Genomic DNA, 27,051 nt, shown 5'->3' with positions numbered 1-27,051 from the left:
CACAACATCGAAGGTGGGTTGGAGCCATTTATTTCAAAAGGGACGAGAGTTTGAGAGATTGAATTGGATTTTGATTTGGAACAGAACAAAGGGTTGCTCTCCCTCACTTTTTGATTTCGTTTGGCTTCTTTTGATTCTTGGATTCATTTTGCTAAGTCAAAGAAGAGGGGACCAAAACCGATATTTGTGATCAAGTGAGTCCATCCGGAAGAGGGGACCGAAACCGGCTTGTCTCATCATCATCATGATCTTCATTTGGGTCATCTCATCTGGGTTAGAATTCATTTGTTCTTTTTAAATTTTATCCAGATTTTATTTTGGATAGAAAATACCCCATCCTGATCACAGAAAAAATCAAATGCTGGCTGATCGGCTAGCTTAGGCCCTTATTTGAGATTTACTTGTAATACTTGACTCTTATTTAAAATAAAATCCACTTTAAACCTTTCTTAATTTAGATTTTCATTTAAAAGGATTAATACCATGAAAACTTAAAATTGATACATATATGATAATTTTACTAAAAATTATTTTTTATTACAAAAAACCCCAAAACTATTAAAATTGTGATAAATTTATCACACACTAATTTTATTGACGACCAAAAATTTTAAACAAATACATTTGTGATAAATTTTTACATTACTTTTTGCTAAATTGAATTAATATCATGAAAAATCACAAATTGGTATACTTGTGACAAATGAAGGGTATTCCGTCAAGTGTCACGTGTAATCTAACGTAGTAATTTGATAATAAACTTTAACGAAAACTTTCGGCTCTCGGCCAGGCCATGCCTCGTCGGTGGCTGGGGGAGGCTCGCCTAGCCATTGGCAAGACTCATCTTCGGCGAACTCGCTGGATCTCGTCGTGGCCTGGTGAGCCTTCGACAAGCTCGCCGAACCTCGTCCGACATGATAAAAAATTAGTTTAAGATTAATTTGTAACGTGTCTAGGGTTTTTCTAGTGGTAATCCTATTAATAAAAATCCTAAATTAGTATACGCGTGACAAATTTATTGAAAAATCACCAAAACCCCCAAATCAATATATTTGTAATAGATTCACCTGCCATTAATATTCATTAAATTAAATAAGTATCACAAAAAACCATAAACTAATATACGATGACAAACCAAGATAAAATCTCAAACCGATAAATTTGTCAACTATCGCATTTGATGAAAATTTATCATAAATATAGTCATTTATGATAAATTTATTATAACTATATCAATTCATGATTTTTCATAATAACTCTTTTAAGAAAAATAAATACATTTTCATATTCTCATTTAAAAAATTGGACGAACAAGCCCAAATCTGTCAGCCACCTACCCACCTCCCCAAACTTACCACTTCCACCCCCTCTCTCTCTCCCTCCCTCCCTCCCTCCAGGACACCCCAATTCCCATGAATTTCTAATCCTCATCATCATGATCATCATGAACAGGGCTCCAAAATCACCGGGCCACACGATTTTTGTACTCCTCCCATATATGATAAATTATAATAACAGCACCTCCTTGTCCTCTCCACTACCCCTTCTTTTCCTCCTCCCTTTTTCTCCCATTTTTGGGACCCCCCAAATCGAAATTCGAGCCCTCTGGATTCGTCCCTCTCTGACTTTTTTGACGTCAGCATATACGCATCCGCAGCATCCCCACCCCCACCTTAGAAAACTCCGTATCTCTCTCTCTTGTTCCTTTGTCGTTGGCTCTGAACAGCGGACCCAGGGACAACGTCGTCGTTCTTCTTCTCCTCCGACGATTCCCTCCACAGCCACAGTTCGCAGATATATCAGAGGGAGAGAGAGAGAGGGGAGGAATGAGTGAAGTGGGGATGATGCATTGAAAGCTCCTGCGCCGAGGACAGGATTCTCCAAACCAATCGCATTCCGCGCTGCAATTTGGCGGGGGCAGGTTCTGATTCTCTCTCTGGCTCCCACTCTCTCTCTCTCTCTCTATTTCTTCCGTCTCTCCATCATCGAAGTCGTCGTTTTTTTTTTTTTTTTTTTGCCTTCTGGGTCTTCTGGGTAGCTCTCGTTCCGCGTTGATTGAGCTCGCAGGAACAACGCCAATCTCGTGAGCTCCGCTCTTTCCGCATTTTTCCCTCCTGTCTTATTATTGCGTTTCTTGTCGGAGTCAACGCGTGAAGGCGTGGACTTTTTCTCTTCTTTTCTTGGGTTAGCTCCGGGATGGGGCGGTGGGTTTTCTCACGATGAGATCTTGTTCTGCGGAATGGGCTGTTGAACCGACCTGTTGGCTTTCTGTGAAGATTGTGGCTTCTGGGTTTTCATCGAGACTGCTAGTTTTGGTGTTTTTCCTCGTCTTGGGCAATTGTTCCTTGTTCTTTTCAGCGTTTTCTGACATTTGTGTGTGTGTGAAAAAGAGAGAAAGTGAAGATTGGGTTGCTTTTTGAGTGGTTCTACTTTTTGCTCCCATTTTGCCAGTGTAAGTGGCTGCTTTAGCTTCAATGAATAAGTGAAAATCATACGCTTTTTTTATGAGTTAAAGCTGGATTAATTTAGCTCTTCCCGTTTCTTATGATCGCAGCTCCTCCGAGGAATTATTAAGTTTAATCCGTCAGTCAAGTGAAAGTATATTATATTTTCTTTTTCTTTTTTTCTTTTTCATTTGCGAAAATGGGTTCTTGGCCATTTCTCTTCAAATTTCCACTTGAAATCTGTTGGCTTCCTGTAAAATTGTTTCTCCTGTGTTTTCGTCGTACTGCTAGTTTCATGCTCTTGTTCGTGGCAATTGTTCCCTTGCCTCTATCTGGTCATTAGAGATTGCGCACGTTCTTTTTTAGCCTTTTCAACTTTTGGGTTGCAGATAAAAGAGAGAGACAGCCAAGATCGGGCTGCCTTTTTGAGTGGTTTTACTTTTTCCTCCCAGGTTTCGGGGTAATTTGCTGCTGTTGCTTCTAGTGAAGATCAAAAGCTTTTATACTTTTGAAGCTTAATCGATTTAGTTCTTTAATTTTGTTATAATCATTCTATAAATCATCATCATTGAATTTCTCCGAGGATTCCTGTTCGGTCAGTGAACTTTTTCGCTCTACTTATTCTTTTCGTAGTATACTTTCCATAATTCCTCTTTCTGATTGCATTTTACTTGTCTGAAATGAATGGTATTTCATGGGGAGTGAAATTTTGTCCCATGGATGTTTTGGAATGTCTTTAATGGCTTGATTGTTTTAGCCATTGTTACTGTTGATGATATAGCGGACTGAAGCTGCTTCTTGGGTGGATTTCCAGTAAAAGATACTAGTGAAAAGCGCCGAGTCCTCTTCATCTGTGCACAGTGCTTCAGTGTTTCATTCTCCTCCTTCCCTGTCATTTAGTACCTTATATCTGTATAATTAGATATTTGATGCTTTTGCAGGAGTAGGCTTGCATTGGACAACAGTGGTAGACTCCTTCCTCGCACTCGAAGCAATTTTTATCAGGATCGGAAAGTGAAGATTATGCTCTTGAGGTGAAGAATAGCGACAGAGGGAGCAACAATGGCTTTCGACCCGATTAATTGGTACTGTCAGCCAGTGGCTTATGGGGTGTGGGGGAGGGTTGTCCAAAATGCCTTTGGTGTGTACACTCCATGTGCAGTCAACTCTCTGGTGGTGACTGTTTCTTATGTGGTCCTTCTCGGCCTTTGCTTATATCGAGTATGGCGGATGAAGAAGGATTTCGAAGTGAAGAGGTTCTGCTTGAGGTCAAAGTTGTACAATTATGTTTTGGGGGTGTTGGCTCTCTACTGTACTGCGGAGCCATTATTCAGATTGATCATGGGAATTTCAGTCTTCAACTTAGATGGACAGAAAGGCCTAGCCCCATTTGAGGTGCGTTTTTTCCTTCTGCTTTTGTTTTTGTTTGTTTATTTCTTTTTTTTTTCCCCTTCTATTTTCCCTTTTCCCTCTGATGGGCTTCTTGTGATCTGTTATATTCACTTTCTGATGCTGCCACTGCTTTGGCATGCTATGGTGCATGGTTATCTAATGAGTTGACTGATGGTCATTTGCCTCGGTTTGAATATGTGATAAATGCATGGCATTTTGACAAGAAGTGTATCAATGGGCATTTAATAACTTCTGCTACTGTTCTTACGATAGCATGGGAGAAAGTTTTAGGAGTTAGAATTTGATAAAATTAGGAGTAGGATTACACTTCTGAGATGCTCCTCATATCCTTGTATGCCCTCTGTCTTGTCTTCTGGAGTTGGCTATAGCGATTTCAAATTGGTTATTCTACTGGATAAATAACTTTTCATAGCTCTGTATCTTACTCTCGATGTTTTTCACTGTTCCTTGCCTTATGGCATGTTCTACATCCTTAAGTATTATCATCTTCAATTTTTATCACACGTTGCTTTTTTACTTTTAAGTTCCTTTTTATGAATTGGTAATGGGTTCTAATCGGAGATGGATGTAGCAGTAGGTCTATATGATGAATTTATTGTATTTTAAGGAAAGATGAAATGGTGCTTGTCAAGAAAAAGAGACAGAACTGCGTACCAGGATCTTCTTTAGCTAAAGTTGATTAGCCAATACCCACATATATTCTTTCAAACTAGTTCTGAGTTTATTTATCCAAGTTAGTTGTTGGAACCTACATATTTTGCAGCTTCCTGCTTCTAGCTGCTGATATTCGTAGTCAATGAAACTGTTCTTTATATACTTTTGTAGATAATAAAAAACACCGAGTTATTATCAAAATGCGAATAGCTTACTTCATTTGGTAGACTTATCTTTTTATGCTTAACATTTAATGCTGATCCTTCTCCTCCAGATTTTCTCCCTAATGATTCAAGCGCATACTTGGTGCTCAATGCTGGTCATGATTGGTTTGGAAACTAAAGTTTATATCCATGAATTTCGCTGGTTTGTGAGGTTCGGAGTCATTTATGCCTTGATAGGGAATGCTGCAATGTTCAACCTTATTTTCTCTATGAAGGATTTCTACAACAGGTTCGAACTTTGCACTACTGTTTATGTGCTCCACTTCTTTTGATTTTACAGTACTTGTTCTTTGTTTTAGTTACACAGTCCTTTCTTTTCCTTAAAGTATCAAATGTCCTCCCACACGACAGTCCATACATCTCATCCTTTTGGCGTCCATCAATGAATGGGCCGAAATTGTTAGTTTCAGTAGATTTCTGGCTGACGTGTCCCTTGGGACATGTACATGTTATCTTGTGAAGCCTTGCTAGCAAATTTATAACTTGAGTTCCATTATATGCTGTGAAAGTATTACAACACTCTCCTAATCTATTACAGTACACTGAATCATGTGCTTTTTGTTGTTATGCAGTTTAATACTGCATCTGTACATCAGTGAGGTTGCTGTTCAGGTATGTTCGTCTGCAACTTCCTAATTGCTGACACTTCACATTTTAAGTTTGATGCTGAAAATATTTTATCTTTCTCTGACAAGAAACGAAAATTCTTCACCATAAGGCATGGGGAGAGAGCTACATATAGTTAATGCATGATCTTAGATATAGCTTAAACTATATATGGTTGGTGCCCAAAAATAGGTTTTTGGTTCTTTGGTGTTAGCCAATGATAACTTTGTTGCTAGCGAAGGAAAAGTTTTGCCATTGTGTATTTGTACAAGTGAAAGTGTAGTTCAGGTTTATAAGGGGCATGCTTATTAGTTTTTCAGCTTAAATTAGTAGGGAGGAGACTTGTTTATGTTCTATAAGGTACACTTTTTCATAATCTCAGGAAAATGATGGAAGTATGAACTGATCATATTATTATTAAAATCAGTTGCTGATGTTCCCAAAGTTGATATAGCTGAATTTCGTGTCATTAGGCTGGCATGGCCAATTACTATCTTCTGTATATGTCCGTCAAATGATGGAAAGAAAATACTAGTATAGTACCTATCTAAATCTCAATGCTCGATAAATGTCTACTATGGCTTATCATGTGGTATTGTTGTTCTGGTGTAGCTTTTGTTTGGGATAATGCTGGTGTTTTATATGCCCACTTTGGATCCTTATCCTGGCTATACCCCTGTGCGGACTGAATCAGCCCAAGAAGCTGAATATGAAGAACTTCCAGGGTCAGAGCAGATATGCCCAGAGAGGAATGCCAATATATTTTCAAGTATGTATATGTTCCCTAGCATGCCTATCTTCTCAAGCTTGCGAATGTCATGTTGCATTTTGCTGCTAAAAGTAAATTCCTCTTCAAAGGATAGGGAGCTAGATCTGTAAGTTGTAAAGTGTGTACCAACTTATTTAGGAGCTTTAGCCTTCACATGAAGGCCTGGTGTCTGATTTAAATGCTTTAAGAATCTCCTTCATTCTAGGTTGGGATTGGTTGAAGAATAAAGCATAATTGATTATATTTGGAAAGGCAAATCAGGGGCCTAGAGAGATTAAAACACGAGTTTTATTGTTTTAATTTTTGTGTAGAGACTGAAATCACTACTAATTTATCCAAAAGCTTCAGTTGATGATAGAGGTGTGGTTCAATATTAAATGTCATATTTTTTGACAAAATCTTATGCTTAGTAGGTTGTCCATGTTTGCAGTAATAAACCTCTCATGCTCTGCTAAGGACTGTCTATGATTCCAACATTATTAAGATACCTTGCATCAGCATTGAGGTTGAAACCAACCACCCTATCTGCATTCGCATATCCCATGACACTATCATATCCATGGTCCCTGCACAACACTTCTTTCCTCGGAGCACCTCAAATACTTTAGGGAACGCGGACGGCCTCCACGTTGTGGCCATGAGCTTAAGGGCTGACATAATCTCCATTCCTGAATTTACCTAGAATGAGTCGTAGTTTAATCTGAATGGGTATTGACAAATTCTTCACTTGAGCATCAAACTTTTTTTTCCCTTGTTTTTTTTTTGCTTTTTTGGTAATGAAGAGCTATTTGGAGAACTGAAAGCCACATCAGGACAGATTGAGTTAAAACTCATTTATGGACTTTGTTTTATTTGCAAATGCATTTCTTTATTTGATACTTTCAAGGCAATAGAGCACTTATTTGCTTAAGGAGAAAGTCAGTCATCTGGATGTTGAAAGTTTAGTACTTTTCTGAAATACCTGTTTTTTGATTGATGGTGACAAAACTCTTCAGTTCAGAAAATAGGTCAGTACACCCTTATGTTAAAATAGATTTGTAAGACATGACCTAGGATGACCTTATTCTTCAAAATTTTGTTTCGACAAGAAAAGTTTCCTGTATGAAGTTTTCTCGTGTATCTTCCCTACAATGAGACAATGATCAAAGGAAAATGATGAAAACTTAATTCAAAGTTGATCTTCTTCCTTTGCATTTCCCAACAGTGCCTATCCCAGGAGCACAGACAAAATAAGTTTTATTTGACTTTATTTTCTTTGGCTATTATGAACATAATAAAAATTCTTCAGTCTTAATAGCTAATCTTACTATTTTTCCTCAAGATTGACTAATCTTAAGTATGGAATTTACCCATGATTATGTTGCTTCCGAACGTGGTTTCCAATTGCTTTGCACTTCCTCTAAAACATATATTTCTTGACAGCTACAAATGGGGTACTGTTTTCACAGAGGAAGAAAAGATTATTATCATAAGAGCACATTGAAATTTGGCAGCGTGGAAAGTATATTATATTTTCATAAACTGGTTCATAGGCAGTTATCCTCTTTGTACGTCCAAGTTGTTGCTGTTGTTCCCTTGTATGAAAAGTATGAACACTGGACAATGAGGGTCAGAAATCTCATTCTGCCTGCATTAATTAGTCCTTCAATGCCTTATTACTTCTCCATATTAGTTGGGTCTATCTTTTTGTTTGCTTGCTTTCTAATACTTCAGAGAGATGTTATAGAATGTGTATCTTCTTAAGAATATATTTGAGGACCTTCACATGTTTGAATACAATTCATTTTGCTTTCCTGTGTATTTTTAGGAATAACTTTTTCATGGATGGGTCCACTCATGAAGATGGGCTATCGAAAACCTCTAACTGAGAAGGATATCTGGAAATTAGATACATGGGATCGAACAGAAACACTGAACAGCAAGTATGAATACTATCAGTTCTAAATTGTGGCAATCTACATTATCTGTATGAGTCCCAGTTAAAGTCTGCTAATTTTGTAGGTTCCAGAGTTGTTGGGCTGAGGAGTCCCGGAGGTCTAAACCATGGCTTTTAAGAGCTTTGAATAGGAGTTTGGGGGGAAGGTAAGCTTAGAGGTTTTGTGTATATTCTTTGTCACTTTGTGAACTATCCACATCGGGCCCTTAAATGTTGACTCTGCCTAAATAAGTCATTTAATGATTTGGGAAAGGGGAAAAAACAAGTCCTATAAATCATATCACTTGGACTTTTAGACAAGAGAAACAAAGAATTACAGACCATTGCTTGAATTACTTAAAATGTAAACTGACAAAATTGAACAAATCTTTGTATTGCTCATGTTTTGGGTACTTTTCATAATTCAACAAAAAAGTTAGTTAACTTAATGTTGTAACCGTGGCCCTACATGGGAGAATCTGCTGACTCTTCTGAATTTTTTGCATTAGTACCAACTATGTATCTTTTTGACTTCATCTCTTGTACATTTCCTTTGAGTGCTAAATAAATAGTTCAGTTATCTGGTATATTTCCTCAATGGAGTAGTTCCCAAAAGCTGTTTGTCTGTGTGAATGCTATTGATTTAGTATGACAATGCATTTACGTGGATCAATTTTTAAGGACATGCATGTAATGGTGGACATGTGTTTGTTTATTAGATATTCAAATAGGAAAACCTAGACAGACTGTTAAGTGTAACCTGCTGAATTTGATGAAGGGCCGTTCTCCTAACCAATTTGGTTGGCTGGGCATTAGATATTTGTTTTCATCTATCAAAATTTGGAGGTTAGCCATAAACCATAAAAAGTTTGCAGGGTTGTGTTGGTGTAGTATGTTGGTGAGAGCAATAACTCATTAGCGGAGATTGAGTTTGTTTGGCTATGGGTATCGAAATTTATCTGTAACTGCTGCATCTGTCCTTGGAGACATGAGGTTGGATATGAATAGATGAAATGAGCTACTCGTCTTGATAGATAAAAGGATCAATAGTCCTCCTGGTTTCTGAATCTCTTATTGCTTCTTAAAAGGAGGCTTCACACTTTAATGTACTTGAAGCATCGAGATACTTATAATCCACCTTTGTAACAGGAGATTGGAGGGTTTCTTTGGCTAAGTCTATGAAAATTCATCTCTAACACTTAGTTTGGGAAGGAGGTAAAGAATAGGAGTAGAAATACAACCTAAAGAAAGATTTAGATCACCCTATTTGGAGAACTTTTGAGGAATGTGGGTATGGATTGAAAATTCAGGGAGAAGATGTCTGTGGGCCCTACTCGTGTTTTTCTTCACCAAATGATGAAGAAAACCTACAGAATTAATATTTGAGTGACTCAATATACCAAAATATCCCCTTCTTTATCTTGAAAATAGATACCATAGATGACTTGAAGGTCAAGAAATTAATTTTCTACTCATTTTGTATCTCTTTCCAATCATAATAAACTGTTAATTTAACCATTTCTTCACCTCTACTTGCCACACTTTACAAACAATGATAAGTAATAATTTCCCTTGCCTTCTCTTTCTCCACCTCATTTTTCTACACTAAACATTTACCCTCTAAAACTTTTCCCAAACACAGTGTAATGCTTCCTTTGACAGATGTTAATCTAATGTGTCATTGCAAGAGTGTTGATCTAGATAGATGAGCTGAGTTATTGGTTTTCTGGATCTCTCCTAGCTGCTTAAAAGAAGACTTCGCTCTTAAATTTCCTTGAAGCATCGAATACTTACAAGCCAGTAAAATTTTGAGAGAAGTTTGTGTTCTGTTTCAGCTCTTTTGTGGGACTTAATTAGCAATTAGATGATAAAAATTGTGTATAAGTTGAAGGAGAACCTGATTATCTAGGTTACCAGTTATACTACTCTTTCTAGGAAAGATGCATAAATGCATTGAGGTTTCTTCATTAGAAAGAGATTTGGACTTGTGCAGGATAGAGTACCTTGTTCCTTTGGTCTGTAACATGGGAAAATATCTAACCATGGACAACATGAGAAAGAGTTGAATGGATCGTGTTTTCCATCATCCTTGGTTGGAGGAAACTTCATGCAACCATGGTTTCCTTTGATTGGTAGGTTACAAGATGGACAGCGCTTTCATTTAATTTTAGTTAAGTTTGCATGTGGGTGATATCTATTACTTGTAACCTACCAATCAAATACATGGTTGGAAGAAATTTTGGATGGAGGAAAATATCGGCCTAGGTTAATTATATCTGTGGTTGGCCATGCTTTGTAGGGAAATCATATGTTTTGGTGCTACTTCCAAAGGTAATATTAGCATTTTTAGTGCTGGCTGTGTGTGAATTAGCTGATAATCATTGTTCAACTTTTGGAAAAATAAAGCAGCTGATGACTTGCTTGAGACAGTTGCAGGGAGTTTTTCCATTCGGGCAAATTCTGGTTTCTGTTTATCCTATTCATGTGGACTATATGTCACTAGATAAATAACGTTATGTTTCAGTGGGTTGAATATACTTTTCAGAAAATCATCATATGAAGCTGTTAACTTTTTTTTTTTTTATTGTCGCTGTCAGTCTTCTTGAGTGAGGAAATCACATATTTTTGGGTTTTCATGATAGGGACATTGGGTCCTCCTGCATAGGTCTCCATGCTTGGGTTTTTCCTTTTCTTATCAGTTGTGTCTACATCACAATGTTTCGAAACTGATCTAGTCCCAAGACACTTGAGATGCATACCACATTCATGACGACAGGAACAACTTTTTATGCCTTGAAGATGGGCTTGCTGTTCTTTCCTAACTTGATACATCAAAGAGTTCAGTACCCTTCCCTTGGATTGGCTGCCTTTACGTGTAACCTCATGTCCTTTCTTTTTGGCCAATGAAAATTTGTTTCCATGGTCTGTTTAAACAATGCATCAGTAAATTCTATGCGTAGACATCAATCAGTTGGAGAACTCTAATTAGAATTTGTAGAGTGACACTGCAGGCTGAGAAATGTAAAGCTATTTAGCAAGGTCATAAATGGCCTTTCTGAGAATGGTTGTCTCTAAACTGACCTCTGTGGTTGACTTCTAGATGAAAGTTTGGTGTAAAAGTAATTATATAGATGCATAAACATGCTGATGGTGGAACACAGTCTGACAACTGTTTTATCATATTTAATTTATGTATACAAGTGAGATTATTCATTATAAACAGCTGAAATATGCTGGGAGTGATACTGTTATGAGCAAGATATGAGCAATATTTGGTGCTTTTGGCATTAAGGACTTATGAGATTATCAACTAGTAGCTACTGCATTTCCAGGTCTTATACAAATCAAGAAAAATTATTGTCTTACATGATTAACTCTGTATTGACATCATGCTTTCAAAGTAATAGAAGCTGCGAATTACAGGGATTTGCAGCTTTTAAAGATCCAGGAGTCTGGCTATGCTGCTAGCATGCCATAATCTATGCTTGTGAATGCTTTCTTTTCTATCTTTTATGTTTTTTATAAAAGAGTGAAGAAAAGATCCATCATTCTTCTGTGGCATCTTGTTTGTAGTTATCTATTGTTGATTGCCTCTTTAGACTAGTAATTGGCTGGTGAATACTATTCTTATTGCATTTTTCTTCATTTTGTAGGTTTTGGTGGGGTGGATTCTGGAAGGTATAGAACTAATGCACTTGACCTTATACTTATGTAGATTTAAATTTGCACTTGATAGGCTGGCTTTAATGGAACTCCAATTTACATGCATGATGATTGGTGCAAATAGAGTTGAAAATCTTTGTCGTACTTCATAATACGTCTCTACACTAGTTCTATTTTTGTTTGGGATGACTTTTAATTTTTTTTTTTTTTTTTTTACCTTTTTTAGATTTTGCAGCTCATGCACTTTTGACTTTTATTTTGACATGAAGTACTTGAAACCTTTCCAAGGTTACGAATGTTGACAAGTAAATTGGTGAGAAAATTTTACATAAATTTAACAGATAGTATCATTTTAAAATTTTGGCGAGAAAATCCACAAAATAAAATTGAATGCACCATCACAATACAGGGAAATATTTTTCACAGAAATGAACATTTCGGAAAATATTTTTCTAAAAATGATTGCTTAAATAGCTCACATAAATGAATTATGAAAATATATTTTCATCATCAACCAAAAGGTTTAGGTTTTAAGTGTTGTTGATCATGAATATATTTTCTGTTGACTAATTTTTCTAGATGATACAAAAATCATTGTTGCGACTATGTTACCATATATTTTATTTTTCATGAAAAATTCCCTGCTTTTTATTACAGAGTTACATTTTTGTCCTTGTACTTGCTGCTGATCATGCTAAAAGCTAATTTTTGTTCTGAATTTAAATTTTGTGCAGTCCTATAGATAGTCACTAAGTTTTAGTACTTATATATCTCATCCATTGCTAACAATTTGTTATGATTTGTTGAATCATGTATAGATTGGGAATGATTGTTCGCAATTTGTGGGGCCACTCATCCTGAACAGCCTTCTACTGGTTAGTTTCAACCTTTGATGATTTTTCTCTAGCATTCCATTAAGATATCCCAAAGAGAGACCTGGTTGTGTGTGTGTGTGTGCATGTGTGAACAGACACATGCAGACAAATTGACTGACATAGCGAAATGGCAATTCAGTATGTTATTACCCACAAGTTTTGTACTCTTGGGTGAAACAAGTTGGTGGTTGCTTCTTTTTGTGCCATTTCTTTTTAGGCCCTCTGATTACTTTTCTTTTTTTAGTTTAGACTGGGTTTACATAGAATCTTAATGCAAGTCTATGACTTGTTTTTCCATCATATGCAGGTTATGTTTTGATCTGAAATTTCTCATTGTTTATTATCTGCAGTCTATGCAACGTGGGGATCCAGCTTGGATAGGTTACATATATGCGTTTCTAATATTTGTTGGTGTGGTATGACATTAATTCTTCCTTTCCCTTACTATCAAGCACCAATTTATTGTTTGTCTTATTAACTGCTTCAAATTTAGTTGATTTGCTTCTAGTAATTTTTTTTAAGCATTGCATATGGTAATATTCCAATTTGCTATTGATAGTTTTCTCTTATGTTGGTTATCTGAGATTAGTCATTATGCCATATTGACATAATGAACCTCGAAATTTTATTTATATCCTTGAATCTAAGATTTCTGATTTTGAATCCAGGTGGGGGGTGTGTTATTTGAAGCTCAGTACTTTCAAAATGTCATGCGTGTTGGTTACCGCCTGAGATCTACTTTGGTAAATTTACTTCCCTTTCTCCTAGCTGTTACTAAAGTAGGAACTGATATTCTTCTCATCCAAAATTTTTCGATTTTAACTCCGAAAATTTTCAATTAAGTTCTGTTTTTAGACATTCCCTTTGTTTCTGTTTTCTTCTCCTCCATTCACATTTGAAAGACAACTGCATAGACAGCAGTGCGCACACGTGGGAGTATGTACATAATGAAATGCATCTGTACTTACACATAGCTTCAGTTGAAATTTAAGAGTATGGTGTCAGTGGCTGTTAATTAAAATTTATCTTCCCTCTTAATGTGCAGCTTCTCGTATGATCTGTTTCTCTTTAGAACGTGGACTAATGATATAACAATCGAATCCCCATATATCAACAATCAAACTGCTCCTTGTGCTGACAAATTTTTTGAATTGTGGCCCTGTTTTGTGCCTGGCCTAATTTTCCTTTGTGGTATACTTAAGCTTCATCATAGTTCACCTGTATTGCTGACTTCACTGTTTGTAGATCGCTGCTGTCTTCCGCAAATCCCTGAGGCTAACTCATGAGTCTCGAAAAAAGATTGCATCGGGAAAAATCACCAACTTGATGACGACTGATGCTGAAGCACTTCAGGCATGTGTCATATTCATTTATGAGTAAACATACTGCTCAACATGTAGCCAGTCACAGCTGAGTCCCATTTGAATTAGCAGTCCTATCTGGAAGTTGTAGTTGCTATTTCTTAAAGTTGTTCCTTTTTCCAACAGCAAATATGTCAATCCCTCCATACTCTGTGGTCAGCTCCGTTTCGTATAGTCATAGCAATGGTGCTTTTATACAAGCAACTTGGGGTTGCTTCACTGCTCGGTGCTCTCATGCTCGTTCTTTTATTCCCTATACAGGTACCCCAGTTTTTTACTCTGTTAATTTTATATTAAGTTCTGCTGGCATACTGGGTAATAACGCTAATAGTGAAACCTGTCTCCTATTTCTTGTATATCTTATTATACTCTTAAACTGACATATTAAGGATGTTAGGCACGGTGGTTTTAGTGTTTTTCTTTTTAAAGTGATAAAGATAGCTAAACTATCTAGAATAAATTAAGAACTCTCCATTGTTTTGGATGATATTTCGTCGAAAAAATACCCTGACCTTTGAAGGAACTACAAGCAGATAAATAATTGACTCTCGAATAAGTTTACTTTGTCTGTGATGGTAGGTGATCATTCTAGTCATTGGACTAGGTCAAAAAGTCTTAGCTCTGATTTGTCATGTTTCCTCTGGTGTTATAAAAGGATGGTGCACAACATCTTATATGCACATAGCCACTTTATTTTAGATAAACTACATCGATAAAGTTAACACGTGCTTGTGATATAGCTTTCTTGAGCACTATGATAGGCAATTTGTTCTGTATGGTACGTAGTTCACCCTAGTCTGGTTTGGAAGTCAGGCGGCTCAAATCAGAATGAATAATGCATGATTATAAGGTGAAGTTGCAAAATGCTTGGCTAGGATCATCATTTATACTCTACGAAGTGCAATGAGGCCAATTTTCCTTCTATATCTAAGCCATAATGTTTGCAAAGCATAATGTAGGTGACTAACTTGTTCCGAATAACTGTCTTCCTTGAAAGCATAAACCCCTAGGAAAAGGGCTTACAACATATATCTGGCAATTTTTTTAAGAGTCCCCTCATATTTAAGCTAGACCTATTGTGGGTAATGCAGCATCAGGACTAATCACATTAATGGGAAAATTGGAGACCAGAGCACTATGACAAGAAAAATGTAGAATGACTGGCAGATGGAGTGCCAAGAGTTCTTGGCTTGTTATTTAGTACCATGTTGACCATCTGTCTTTTCCTAAAGTTTAACCTGGTGGGTTCTCAATCCGTATTTGAGATACGCTTCTTAAAAATTTGTTTGGTTTACACAGTTTGATGATTAGATTGAACAGTGGAATGGTCACTTACCTAAACCTAATAGTGGGGATAAAGGTAGAAGCCCTGCAGCTTTTGCTGTGTGTGTAAGGAATAGAAATGTTGCAAACAGATGTTTTAAATGAGCAATTTTTTGTTAATAAATATATCTTATCTGTTTGCACAGAAAGCAGACACTTCATTCACTCCTTTGTTAAAAAGAGAGGCTGCCTGTTCAACATTTGTGATTTGCTATCTTTAGAAGCACTGGAGTACATTGATGAAAATGTAGGGAACTTTCTCTTCATTTGAGGAGCTGTTTTGGGATGCTACTGTCATGCTGAAAATGAGTTTGAGAGCGATTATGGGACAAAATTTTTCTATAATTCTATACTCCTTTTCCTTTAACATCTTTTATGTCTTGCATGCAATATTTGCAGATATGTCAAATAAAGTTTGGTCTAATAAACTAAAAATTAGAATTTTATTCAGGTGATATATTCTTATTAATTCATTTATTTTTTAAATAATTTTACTTGAGAATGTCAGTAATTAATGCACTTTATGGTTCTGCAACTTGTCAATTAGCCTTCACTGTCTTTGAATTTCTTCATCTAATAACTTCTTTTAATCTTACTTGAAACAGACTCTTGTCATAAGCAGAATGCAAAAATTGTCCAAGGAGGGGCTGCAACGAACAGACAAGAGAATTGGCCTCATGAATGAAATTTTGGCTGCAATGGACACTGTAAAGTATGATTTCATCTTTTAAACAGCTATTTTTGATTCATCATGAAAATTAAGCATTTGACACTTCTTTTGGGCTCAATGTGCTTCAGATGTTATGCATGGGAGAGTAGTTTCCAAGCCAAAGTTCAAAGCGTTCGGACTGATGAACTATCATGGTTCCGAAAGGCTCAAACATTAGGAGCGGTATAGTGCTATAATCTATTTCTGTAATACCCATGCTATTTAAGACTTGGGAGTGTGGAGATTCTTGTCTATACTTTTAAAGAGGTTGACTACTACTGTTTCGTATCTTATAGCATGGTTTAGTTTATACAGTGTCATGTTTCAAGTCCAGGGACTAAAGCAACATTCTTGATGTCAGAGCATGGTTTTCAATTCTCTTTCCACAAACTTGTATTGATTTTACTCAAAGTGAAGGGAAAATGTGCTGTTATGCCAGACTTCACTCAGAGGACAGCTAATAGATTTTACCAGTTGTTACAAGGACAACAGACAATTGGAGCCTTAAAATAATGCGAGATAAATTATCTGGTCGCTCAAAAGTGTGAGTAAAGACATTAAGCCTAAATGAAAACACAAATTAGGAAGGGGCTAACTTTGCTCGGCTTTCTTCTTGGTGATTAAAATGCTGAGGACATTTTTTTTCTAGGACTAGAAAACTAAGGGAATATCATGATTACTAAAAAGAGTTTCTTATATGGTGCCCAGCTCTGCTCTGAAATACTATGTGACAGTGGTTTCCTATTGGTAGAAACTTTGATGACCATAAGGTTGGCATTTTGAGTACTGATTTTCTGTCTCTTTCCACAGTTGAATAGTTTCCTGCTGAACAGCATTCCAGTTGTGGTGACTGTTATTTCTTTTGGAATGTTCACTTTGCTTGGTGGAGATCTGACACCAGCAAGGGCATTTACATCTCTTTCTCTCTTTGCTGTTCTCCGGTTTCCACTGTTCATGCTCCCTAATATAATAACTCAGGTATTTCAAAGTTTTCTTTATCATTAAACTGCTCTAATCCTGGTGCTATTTTGCGGTGTGCACATAAAGTATTGATGTCTCTGATATAGGTTTTCTGACTTTTGAGTGCTTAAAACCTGTGTAATATTAGAGTTGTCTTCTATCTTTTACATGTTCTCTACTAAAAAATGTTAAAGAGAAACACATTCTCATTCATCGTGTCTTATAAAGAGGATGGCAGCTCGTATTTTCCTTCTTTTTTCAGGTCCCCTTCATTCAGTTTAAGGAGTTCTGTATGCTTGGAGTTTTAATTACTTGAATCATTCTTTAGAAAATCGCTGCTTGCTCAAATCTCTTGTTTATTGCTTGGATGTGTATATTGTGATGCAATTCTGACTTATATGTGCTTTGAAGAGATGGAAAATCGACATTGTCTGAAAATGGTTCATACATGATGATTTGACAAAATGCTGAGTTGGTTTTCTCATTCTATCAGTAGAATTACCCTATTTGAAGAAAATATCATTGACAAATATATAAGTTCTATGGGTGAGTTTTCTCCTTAATTGATCTTGTCCTAGTTTTCTCTAGAGTTTGGGTTGTTTCTAGTCAACTGTCTTTAGCTCGGAAAATATTTTCATTCTGTCAGAAAATTGATGATGGATGTATATGCTTTCAAAGTGTTCCAAGTATATTTGGATTTTTTAGTAACAACAGAAGTTTCAATATGGCAATGGCAATGATTGGTGGTAATGGGTGTCGACAATACCACTAGTTGACATTGCTTTCATTTTTGTCCATGAACCCCTGCTTATAACTTGCGTGGCACACTACTGACTGAATATAAGTCTTCAATACATGAGAATTTTGATGATAAGAAAGAGTAAAATGTAAGATTGTTGAGCTTCATTTCCATTTTTCCTCTTTTTATTGTTCTTGCAATTTATCTTTTAATGTAGTTTGTACTTAATCTTTTATGTCGAGCACTTCATTGTTGTGGCTGATATTGTCTTCTGTTAGGTGCAATGCATGATTAACCAGCTCTTAATGTTTCCATAATTTTTCAAGCTTCTGATGCTGTTTTACATGAGCAGACCGTAAATGCAAATGTATCCTTGAAGCGACTGGAGGATCTTCTTTTAGCTGAGGAAAGAATTCTTTTGCCTAATCCACCTCTTGATCCCAGACAACCAGCGATAACCATCAAGAATGGAAACTTTTCTTGGGATGCGAAGGTCTTGTTTTTAACTTGGAAGTTCCTGAGTATGCATGCATAAGAGGACAAGCATTGCTTTTATAACAATTGGTCCTTCCCGATGGCAGAACTGTGTGCATGCAAACGATAGGGTACTATTGTACAAAGCACTCTGTGCTTTAAGATTAGATATGCAGTTTTTTCACCCCATATTGATAAGCTGTTTCCTGGAGAAGGCAAACATATAGATAAATTGAAAACATTAATTATAGAAGAGGAGGAGGGGATATATTGAAAAAGAGCTCAGATCTGTCTTAATTATTAATTGCTTAACTATTACAATTGTAAACTCATTCATTTTATGGATATTCTTTTTTACATGCTCCTTTAAATAAGCAAGAGATACCATTTTCTGTTTGTCAATATGTACAGTGAGGATGTTTTCATAGCCAGAGGCAGTCTATAGCAATTGGCATCTTCCCTTGCCATGTACTCTGTAGCCTATATGTAGTCCAAAAGGAAAAATACTCTTGCAAATGCAAATTTCTGTTTCTTTGCAATTGCGTAGATACACCTTTGAAGTGCTTGATTTTGTATTTCAGGCAGAGAGGCCCACACTATCAGATATAAACTTGGATATTCCAGTAGGCAATTTGGTTGCGATTGTTGGTAGTACTGGAGAAGGAAAGACATCATTGATATCAGCAATGCTTGGGGAGCTTCCTGCAATTGGAGATGCAAATGTGTTGATTAGAGGAATGATTGCTTATGTTCCTCAGGTTTCGTGGATTTTTAATGCAACTGTGAGTATTAAGGCTTTTCTAATTCATTCTCATGAATTTCTTTTTGCTTATATTACTGTCTGTGAACATTCACTTTATTATCTGAACATAATGAATCTTACCACTGGAGTGTTCTTCTTTGCACTCTAATATTAATAACAATGTGGACCTCTTGGATTATTCACACCCAACTAAACGTTGTAAGCTCTTCCATTCCTCAAAAGCATTAAATTCAGCAGGGACATAAATGACCTCTTGCAGGTACGTGATAACATTTTATTTGGATCTCCTTTTGAATCAAGAAGATATGAGAAGGCAATAGATGTGACTGCATTGCGGCACGACCTTGACTTGCTACCTGTAAGTTTAGATCTGATAATTGTATCTTTAATGTAGTTCTTTTGGACTTGGATTGTGCTAGCAATCCCATGCTGTTCAATGCTCTTTGCCAAAATCTTCAGCATTCTGACATGAATAATTACCAGGGCGGTGATCTAACTGAGATAGGTGAAAGAGGGGTGAATATAAGTGGTGGACAAAAGCAGAGAGTTTCTATGGCACGGGCCGTGTACTCAAACTCAGATGTCTACATATTTGATGACCCACTAAGTGCTCTAGATGCACATGTTGCTCGACAGGTGCTTAATCCTTCTAAATAAGTTTGCTCTGCATTAATTGTTTCTAATTTTAATTTTACCGTAATTTTTTTTCTTCTGATCTTTTATCATGTCAAGATGGCTTGAACATATAAAGATAATTTTCCACCTACTGTTATCAGATCCTTTGTCTTGTAGTCTTGCAATTGGCTGAGATTCTTAAGATTGTTTTTACCTGTCTTTCTCCCTCTGAATTAGTAAAACAACTGATTTTGATATGCAAGCATAAATTGCGTGGGCATATGTGATCTACCAAAACGCATCTTGGTTGCTTAACTTCTCTTTGCACCTTATTAATATATTCCATGACAGTTATCCCCAGATGTACAGAAGTTTTGAAAATGAAAGAGTTCATGATTCAGAAGTAAAAGGTCCTCTCCATGTGTCGATGTTATTATATGAGTGCGTGTGCAGACAGATAGGGATGCATTGCAGCTTGGGTGCAGATTTTGTTTCCACTTCCCCTGGCTCCATATCCTGGCTTTGTCTTTGTGTGATTTTAGCTTGTCCAGTATATGCACTAGATGCAATATAGTTTGTTCTTGCTAAATCTCCATAGTTCTTCTCCAGGTATTTGATAAGTGCATCAAGGGAGAACTAAACAAGAAAACCAGAGTGCTTGTCACAAATCAGCTTCATTTTCTATCACAAGTAGATAGGATAATCCTGGTACATGATGGGAAGGTTGAAGAGGAAGGAACATTTGATGAGCTCTCTCGCAGTGGCAAGCAATTTCAGAAGTTGATGGAAAATGCGGGTAAAATGGAGGAATATGCAGAGGAGAAGGAAAATAGTGATTCAGTTGATGAGAAGAGTTCGTCAAAACCTGTTGCTAATGGGGTTGCTAATGATGTACCCAACAACTCAAGCAACCCAAGCGAGAAGAAGGAAACCAAATCAGTGCTTATTAAGCAGGAAGAAAGGGAAACAGGTGTTATTAGTCTGAAAGTATTGGCCAGGTAATAATATGTTCTTTAGGTACTCCAGAACTAAAACGTAGCACAAATTTTTGAAAATGGCTTAATTAGAAGTAAAAGTATGCCCGATTAATTCTTCTAATATCAAGGTCTTCAAAGTACCAGTCAAAAAAATATTTTTCCTCTGAAGTTAGCTACAGTTGCTGGAGGAACTTGATGATATTAGAAATCTTTGTAGTCTAATTCACATCCTTTTAAATTTCTAGAAGCGTTTGACACAAAGAAATTTGGGGAAGATGCTTTATTATTCATGTCTTTCCAGCTATGTTTCTTGTTTGGTAGCAACATGGTAGAAAATTGAAAGAGCAGCAAATGGTTCCGTTAGTAGAAGCTCAAACTTAATATTTTCTTATGCCTCTCAATTCTGTGGAGGATGATAGAGCTTATTGTACTTTTATTTACATTTTTGTTCAGATGGGAGAGGTAGGCTGGGAACTAAGATGGAGAGAGAGAGTTTGGAATTGTAAATTAAGGAGAATTAACAGAGGGCGGAATATATGTACTTGACTTTTTCCTATCGAAAAGAAATGAGGCTAGAAATGTCTTTGGGATTGGATGTCTATGAGAAAATGTTTGGAAAAGAATTCTATGCCGATTTTATTATTATTATTATTATTATTATTATTATTATTATTATTATTTTTTGGCATCGTAATTAATATTGCAAGTCTTCCTTCTCAGGTATAAAAATGCATTGGGAGGCATGTGGGTGGTTATGATCCTCTTTTCATGCTATATCCTTACTGAAGTTTTAAGAGTTTCAAGCAGCACATGGTTAAGTTATTGGACAGATCAAGGTAACCAAGAGAGTTACAACGCGGGCTTCTACAATCTGATATATGCACTTCTATCATTTGGTCAGGTATAATGCCAGATGGTTACAGTTCATCGGCTATTTTTGCAGTCTTTTCTTTTTCTGCAGGAATTTGTGTGCAAACACTACTTTCTCTAGTAATATGACCTAAAGAAAAACTGGAAAGGACTTTTTTTTTTTTTTTAAAAATGAATATTTTTGCTTTGTTTGCCTGCTGCTATTATGTAGACTTATAAGTGCACAGACTACATTGACAAGATCATTAGTTTATTGGAAAACCGAGAAAGTATCTCCTGAAATCTCTATACTAACCATCTGTGGATTCATTTTCAGGTTTTAGTGGCTCTTGCAAATTCGTACTGGTTGATCATTTCAAGTCTGTATGCAGCAAAAAGATTGCATGAGGCCATGCTTAATTCTATCCTAAGAGCTCCAATGGTTTTCTTTCACACAAATCCTCTTGGCCGTATCATTAATCGGTTTGCCAAGGATCTTGGAGACATTGATCGCTCTGTTGCACTAATGGTTAATATGTTTCTGGGTATGGTGTCGCAGCTTCTTTCTACATTTGCTTTGATAGGGATTGTGAGTACAATGTCCTTGTGGGCTATAATGCCTCTTCTGGTCTTTTTCTATGGAGCTTATTTGTACTATCAGGTATGTCCATCCTTCCGTGAATGTTTTCCCACTTTTGCTTATGGAGTAATAGAAGCTGGTACTTTGTTGTTTATCACTTTTCACTGTTTAGTTTATGTAATGTCTAATATTATTTGGCATGATAAATTGTTTGTAGTCTGACAATTTCAAAAGGTTAAACTGGATTATAGCATTAGATGCAGAAAAACTCAAATCTATTTTATTAAAAGTTGAGAAACTTATGTTATCAAGTGCAGCGACTCTTTTGCTTATGAAATTTAGGACTGCTTCCTTTGATCTCATCTTTTGGTTTTGTTGGACATAAATATAATCACAATGAAGCCACAAAAGTTAAAGATGGATCCAGTTCTTTGCCTTCCTCTTTAGGCACTTGTCAGTTGCTAAAAAATGCAGATTTGTTGTTGCTTTTTTTTTTTTTTTTTTTTCATAGTGAAAACTGATAATGTCCAATACTTTCCCACTGTGGCGATTTATCATTCTCATGCAATTGCTACATTTTGGATATTTTGATTCCTGACTTAAAATTTCACTATGTTTATGTGAAAGTTGTAGCAGGCTACCTCAAGTATTAACTATTTGCACTTTAAAAATAAAATAAAATTATAGACAAGTAAGTTGAAGATTTGAAAATGTTGCTACCAATGATTTCACAAGTATTCAGCACTATAGTAATTTAAATTGCTTTCATCATATTTCAAATCAAGATTTTTCATGGTAGTAGTACTTGGTTGCTATTTTTCAATTCTGAGTTCTTCCATGCCTTTGGTTGCAATGTCTGCTGAATTACTAGTCAGCATTCAGGTTGCTGCACGTTGATCCCAATTAGTCAGCCTTCCACTACTGCTATGCATAGTAATTTTAGACCGATTTTTTTTTTTTTTTTTACACTGAAAGTCATCTGTTCTTTTCATGTAGAGCACAGCTCGTGAAGTGAAACGTTTAGATTCTATAACAAGGTCCCCAGTTTATGCACAATTTGGAGAAGCGCTGAATGGTCTATCAACTATCCGTGCATACAAAGCTTATGATCGCATGGCCGAAATAAATGGGAAGTCTATGGATAACAACATTAGATTTACTCTTGTGAACATGAGTGGAAACCGTTGGCTTGGAATTCGTCTCGAATTTTGGGTGGCCTTATGATATGGTTTACAGCAACATTTGCAGTCATGCAAAATGGAAGAGCAGAGAATCAGCAGGCATTTGCATCCACCACGGGTCTCCTTCTTAGTTATGCTTTAAACATTACAGGATTGTTGACTGGAGTTCTGAGGCTTGCAAGTCTTGCTGAAAATAGTCTAAATGCTGTTGAGAGGGTAGGCACATATATAGATTTGCCTTCAGAGGCTCCACCTATTGTTGAGAGCAACCGCCCTCCTCCGGGTTGGCCGTCATCTGGATCCATAAAGTTTGAGGATGTTGTCCTACGTTATCGTCCAGAACTTCCTCCAGTACTGCATGGGCTATCTTTCACTGTTTTTCCAAGCGACAAGGTCGGAATAGTCGGAAGAACTGGTGCAGGGAAATCTAGCATGATTAATGCTTTGTTTAGGATTGTTGAGCTGGAAAGAGGAAGAATCTTGATTGATGATTATGACGTTGGAAAGTTTGGGCTGATGGATCTACGCAAAGTTCTTGGTATAATACCACAGTCACCCGTGCTCTTTTCAGGTAAACCCTATGTAATATATCGTTAATTGATCTTAATATAATAAAGTTCACTTTACCAGGATGGCAATAGCCTTTCTTTGATAATTTGGGTAATTTTCCTTGTGACTAAATCTGTTCCCTTTTTGTCCAGGATCCGTGAGATTCAATCTTGATCCTTTCAGTGAACATAATGATGCTGACCTTTGGGAGGCTTTGGAGAGGGCACATCTGAAGGATGTCATTCGTAGAAACTCTTTGGGCCTCGATGCAGAGGTACATATTTTGTTTCTTCCTATTTTCTATCAATTCAGGCTGTCACAACTGATCAACTAGCATAATAAAGCACGTGGAATTGGGTCCACTTAAGTGCACTTTCGTGTGGATAAAGTTATGTCATGTAGTAGATTTCCTTAAATTGGCTTCCCTGAAGTGATATGATTGGGTTTTGGATCTCCTATTCACTTGGGAACTAAATCCGGTTTGACAAGAACACCAACAACAGTGGTTGACATTGATATTACCTGTGCATAGTGTACTTAGGATGAGTTCCATGCTCAGATTAGGTATGGATTTCTCTGCATTCACGACATGCGTTTCTTTTATACTATTACTTCTTCAACCCCGATGTTATCAACATGGATATTAAGAATTTGCTGGTAGTAAAATATCACCATTTAGCTGCAAGGTAATTTTACTTGTCAGTCTCTTCATTTTGAGGTTGAAGTAGATAGTTGAGGATCAGCAGTTTTACTTTGTCCTGCTCCTACATATCCATGTCCACTTCCTTTCTCATTCTGTTACCTCAAACTTTCCATGATAAAATTCTTTGAATTACCAGCATGTCTGCTAAGTGCTAGCATTGTTTGACACACGAACTTAGAATGATTTATGTTTGCATTCTAATGTAGGACGATGAGTTCCTCAACGAAGAAAAAATCTTTAGGATTCACACCCAAACCTTCCTATGCGTCACATCTAGGGTTCCTTGTGCATCACACCTAATAGAAGCATTGCATCATACAATCTCAAAGCAAATACTGGCTAAATTCTATAATATATCACCTCTGATGACAAGAAAGATTTATAACAATTATAGACTCTCTAAAAGTACCACTCCAAGTCAAAGTAGGAAATCTTTAATGCCCTATTAGAATTAAGTATTTGCATTCAATTGAAAACAAAGAAAGCCTTTATATGTGCACTAATTTTTGTGTTAAGTGAGATATCTGATGTGTGATTTGGTCTTTTCAATTCTCAATGCAAGTTGATATGATCAGGCCTTTCCAATGCCTCTCATATGCATATAAGGAACATAAATTTATATTTTTTATTATCATATTATTAGAAGATATTTTTGGGAATCACCTCCATTATCATTTGGCAAAAGCATTGTTATAAACTCCAAAAAGATGTTCTCTCTTGATGATTTTAGCTTTGTTGACTATTGTGTGAAATTATGTCACATTACATCCAGAATAACTTAAAAGAATTTGTGTTAGATCATGTTTTATTGGAACATTAATGGGGCATATTAAATGGAATTGATAGCTTTTTCCCCCCTTTTATCTCATCAACATAAAGAATAAGTAACATAGGAGAAGTGGGAGGGAATGCAGTCTGTGATGAAGTGAATCAACAAGCCCATTCTACCCACTTTTCTTATTATTTATAGATTTTGATTTTACTGATCAAGAGAAGTGTAACTTCACTTAGAAGCAACATTTTTATATTGTTTCCAGGTTTCAGAAGCTGGAGATAATTTCAGTGTTGGACAAAGGCAGCTTTTAAGTCTTGCTCGAGCGTTGTTGCGAAGATCAAAAATACTAATTCTCGATGAAGCGACAGCAGCTGTTGATGTTAGAACGGATGCATTAATCCAGAAAACTATCAGGGAGGAGTTCAAATCATGTACAATGCTTATCATTGCTCATCGGCTAAATACCATAATTGACTGCGACCGCATCCTTCTTCTTGATTCTGGCCGGGTAATAACATCCTCTTTCCACCATGTGTGATTTCATCTCTTTCCACCATGTGTGATTTCATATCATAGATGAGCTTGCTTAAGCTTGTGCTTAGTATTTAGGAGTAAATGAAACCTGCATCTAAGAGTTGTCACCGGCACAAGCTTGTTTAAGCTGGATGATAGTTTTTTTTTTCTATGTTATCCCAGTTCGTGCATTAATTTCTCTGGCTTGTGCTCTAGGTTTTGGAATATGATCCTCCAGAGGAATTGCTGTCTAGAGAAGGAAGTGCCTTCTCTAAGATGGTACAAAGTACTGGGGAAGCTAATGCTCAGTATTTACGCAAGTTAGTCGAGGAAAGCAGATCTGGCAGAGAAGAGAACAAGCGGTTGGATGGACAGAGGAGATGGCTTGCATCATCACGTTGGAACGATGCTGCTAAGTTTGCTCTGGCTGTCAGTCTCACTACTTCTCAAAACGATCTTCAAAAGTTGGAAATTGAGGATGAGAACAGCATTCTGAAGGCGACCAAGGATGCGGTCATAACTCTGCGGGGAGTTTTGGAAGGAAAGCATGATCAAACAATTGAGGAATCGCTAAATCAGTATCAAATCTCTAGTGAAGGCTGGTGGTCATCTCTTTATCGAATGGTTGAAGGTAAAACTCGTCTCACTGTGTTGCTGTCAAAAGTAATTGTCATAATTTGTGGGACAGAAAAAATACACAGATCCAATATTGTTCATAGAAGAGATTTCAATTGCATCTGATCAAATTTGTTTAGACGTGTGATTAAATGGCTTGTGCTTTTACGTTATCCTCCCATTGAGGAAAGCCTTAAACGCATCTAACAACTTGAATATATTACTCTATGCTTTTCTAGTTCGGTTATAATGAATACAGTTTTAGATGCTTTTCTTTCTAATAATCTTACCTGAATTACTAACTTCTTAAGTGAAGGCAGAGCAATGATAACTTCACAAAGTTATACGCGGTTGCTTTCCTATGCTTCTATGGGGCCTGACAAACTTTCTTTTCTATGTTTCTGCAAATTAGGTCTTGCCATGATGAGCAGGTTGTCGAGAAACAGACTTCACCGATCTGAATATGGTTTTGAAGACGGAAGGTTCGACTGGGACCAAGTTGAGATGTAGAGAGCAGCATGCCTCGGTACTAATTTTTTTTAGCAGTGTTTATCTGTCAACAAAAGACTAGAATTATGAGATGGTTATGGCAGCAAAAACACGCCTGCACCTCTGTTTTTTGTACATTCGACTTGTTACTGTGGCCTAGGATCAACATAAATGTAATCCAATGCATAACCGGTGTGGTTCACGACGATCGTGAACTGCACCATCATCTTCCAATATCTCCAAAGTATCATCAACATAACACCTGTACAACAATTTTCTCCATGACCATAATATTCGTTATGATTCGTCGACA

The 27,051-nt window shown here is 36.6% G+C and overlaps 2 protein-coding genes across 2 annotated transcripts in view; both read left to right on the top strand.

The window, feature by feature from the left end:
• Nucleotides 1-1,608: 1,608 nt before the first annotated feature.
• The window catches only part of LOC104444879 (ABC transporter C family member 2), a 116,181-nt gene continuing 90,738 nt past the window's right edge, over nucleotides 1,609-27,051 (top strand). The window contains exon 1 of the mRNA XM_010058657.3: nucleotides 1,609-1,921. The gene's annotated coding sequence lies outside the window, so the exon portion shown is untranslated. The remainder of the gene's footprint in view (nucleotides 1,922-27,051) is intronic.
• On the top strand, nucleotides 2,062-27,051 carry LOC120293351 (ABC transporter C family member 2-like). Its single transcript, XM_039312472.1, is given in 29 exon segments — nucleotides 2,062-2,083; nucleotides 3,386-3,839; nucleotides 4,786-4,964; nucleotides 5,308-5,347; nucleotides 5,954-6,110; nucleotides 7,918-8,032; nucleotides 8,112-8,192; nucleotides 11,679-11,703; nucleotides 12,507-12,563; nucleotides 12,914-12,979; nucleotides 13,232-13,306; nucleotides 13,809-13,916; nucleotides 14,051-14,185; nucleotides 15,853-15,959; nucleotides 16,046-16,139; nucleotides 16,767-16,934; nucleotides 18,008-18,148; nucleotides 18,711-18,911; nucleotides 19,152-19,250; nucleotides 19,376-19,528; nucleotides 20,117-20,505; nucleotides 21,205-21,385; nucleotides 21,671-21,994; nucleotides 22,910-23,117; nucleotides 23,120-23,665; nucleotides 23,796-23,917; nucleotides 25,384-25,629; nucleotides 25,851-26,265; nucleotides 26,662-27,051. Coding segments are annotated over 28 exon segments (4,863 nt in total). The 5' UTR covers nucleotides 2,062-2,083; nucleotides 3,386-3,506; the 3' UTR covers nucleotides 26,760-27,051.

This window comes from Eucalyptus grandis, chromosome 5, assembly GCF_016545825.1.
Source record: "Eucalyptus grandis isolate ANBG69807.140 chromosome 5, ASM1654582v1, whole genome shotgun sequence".
Lineage (NCBI taxonomy): Eukaryota > Viridiplantae > Streptophyta > Magnoliopsida > Myrtales > Myrtaceae > Eucalyptus > Eucalyptus grandis.
This window is presented reverse-complemented; position numbering and strand designations above follow the sequence as displayed.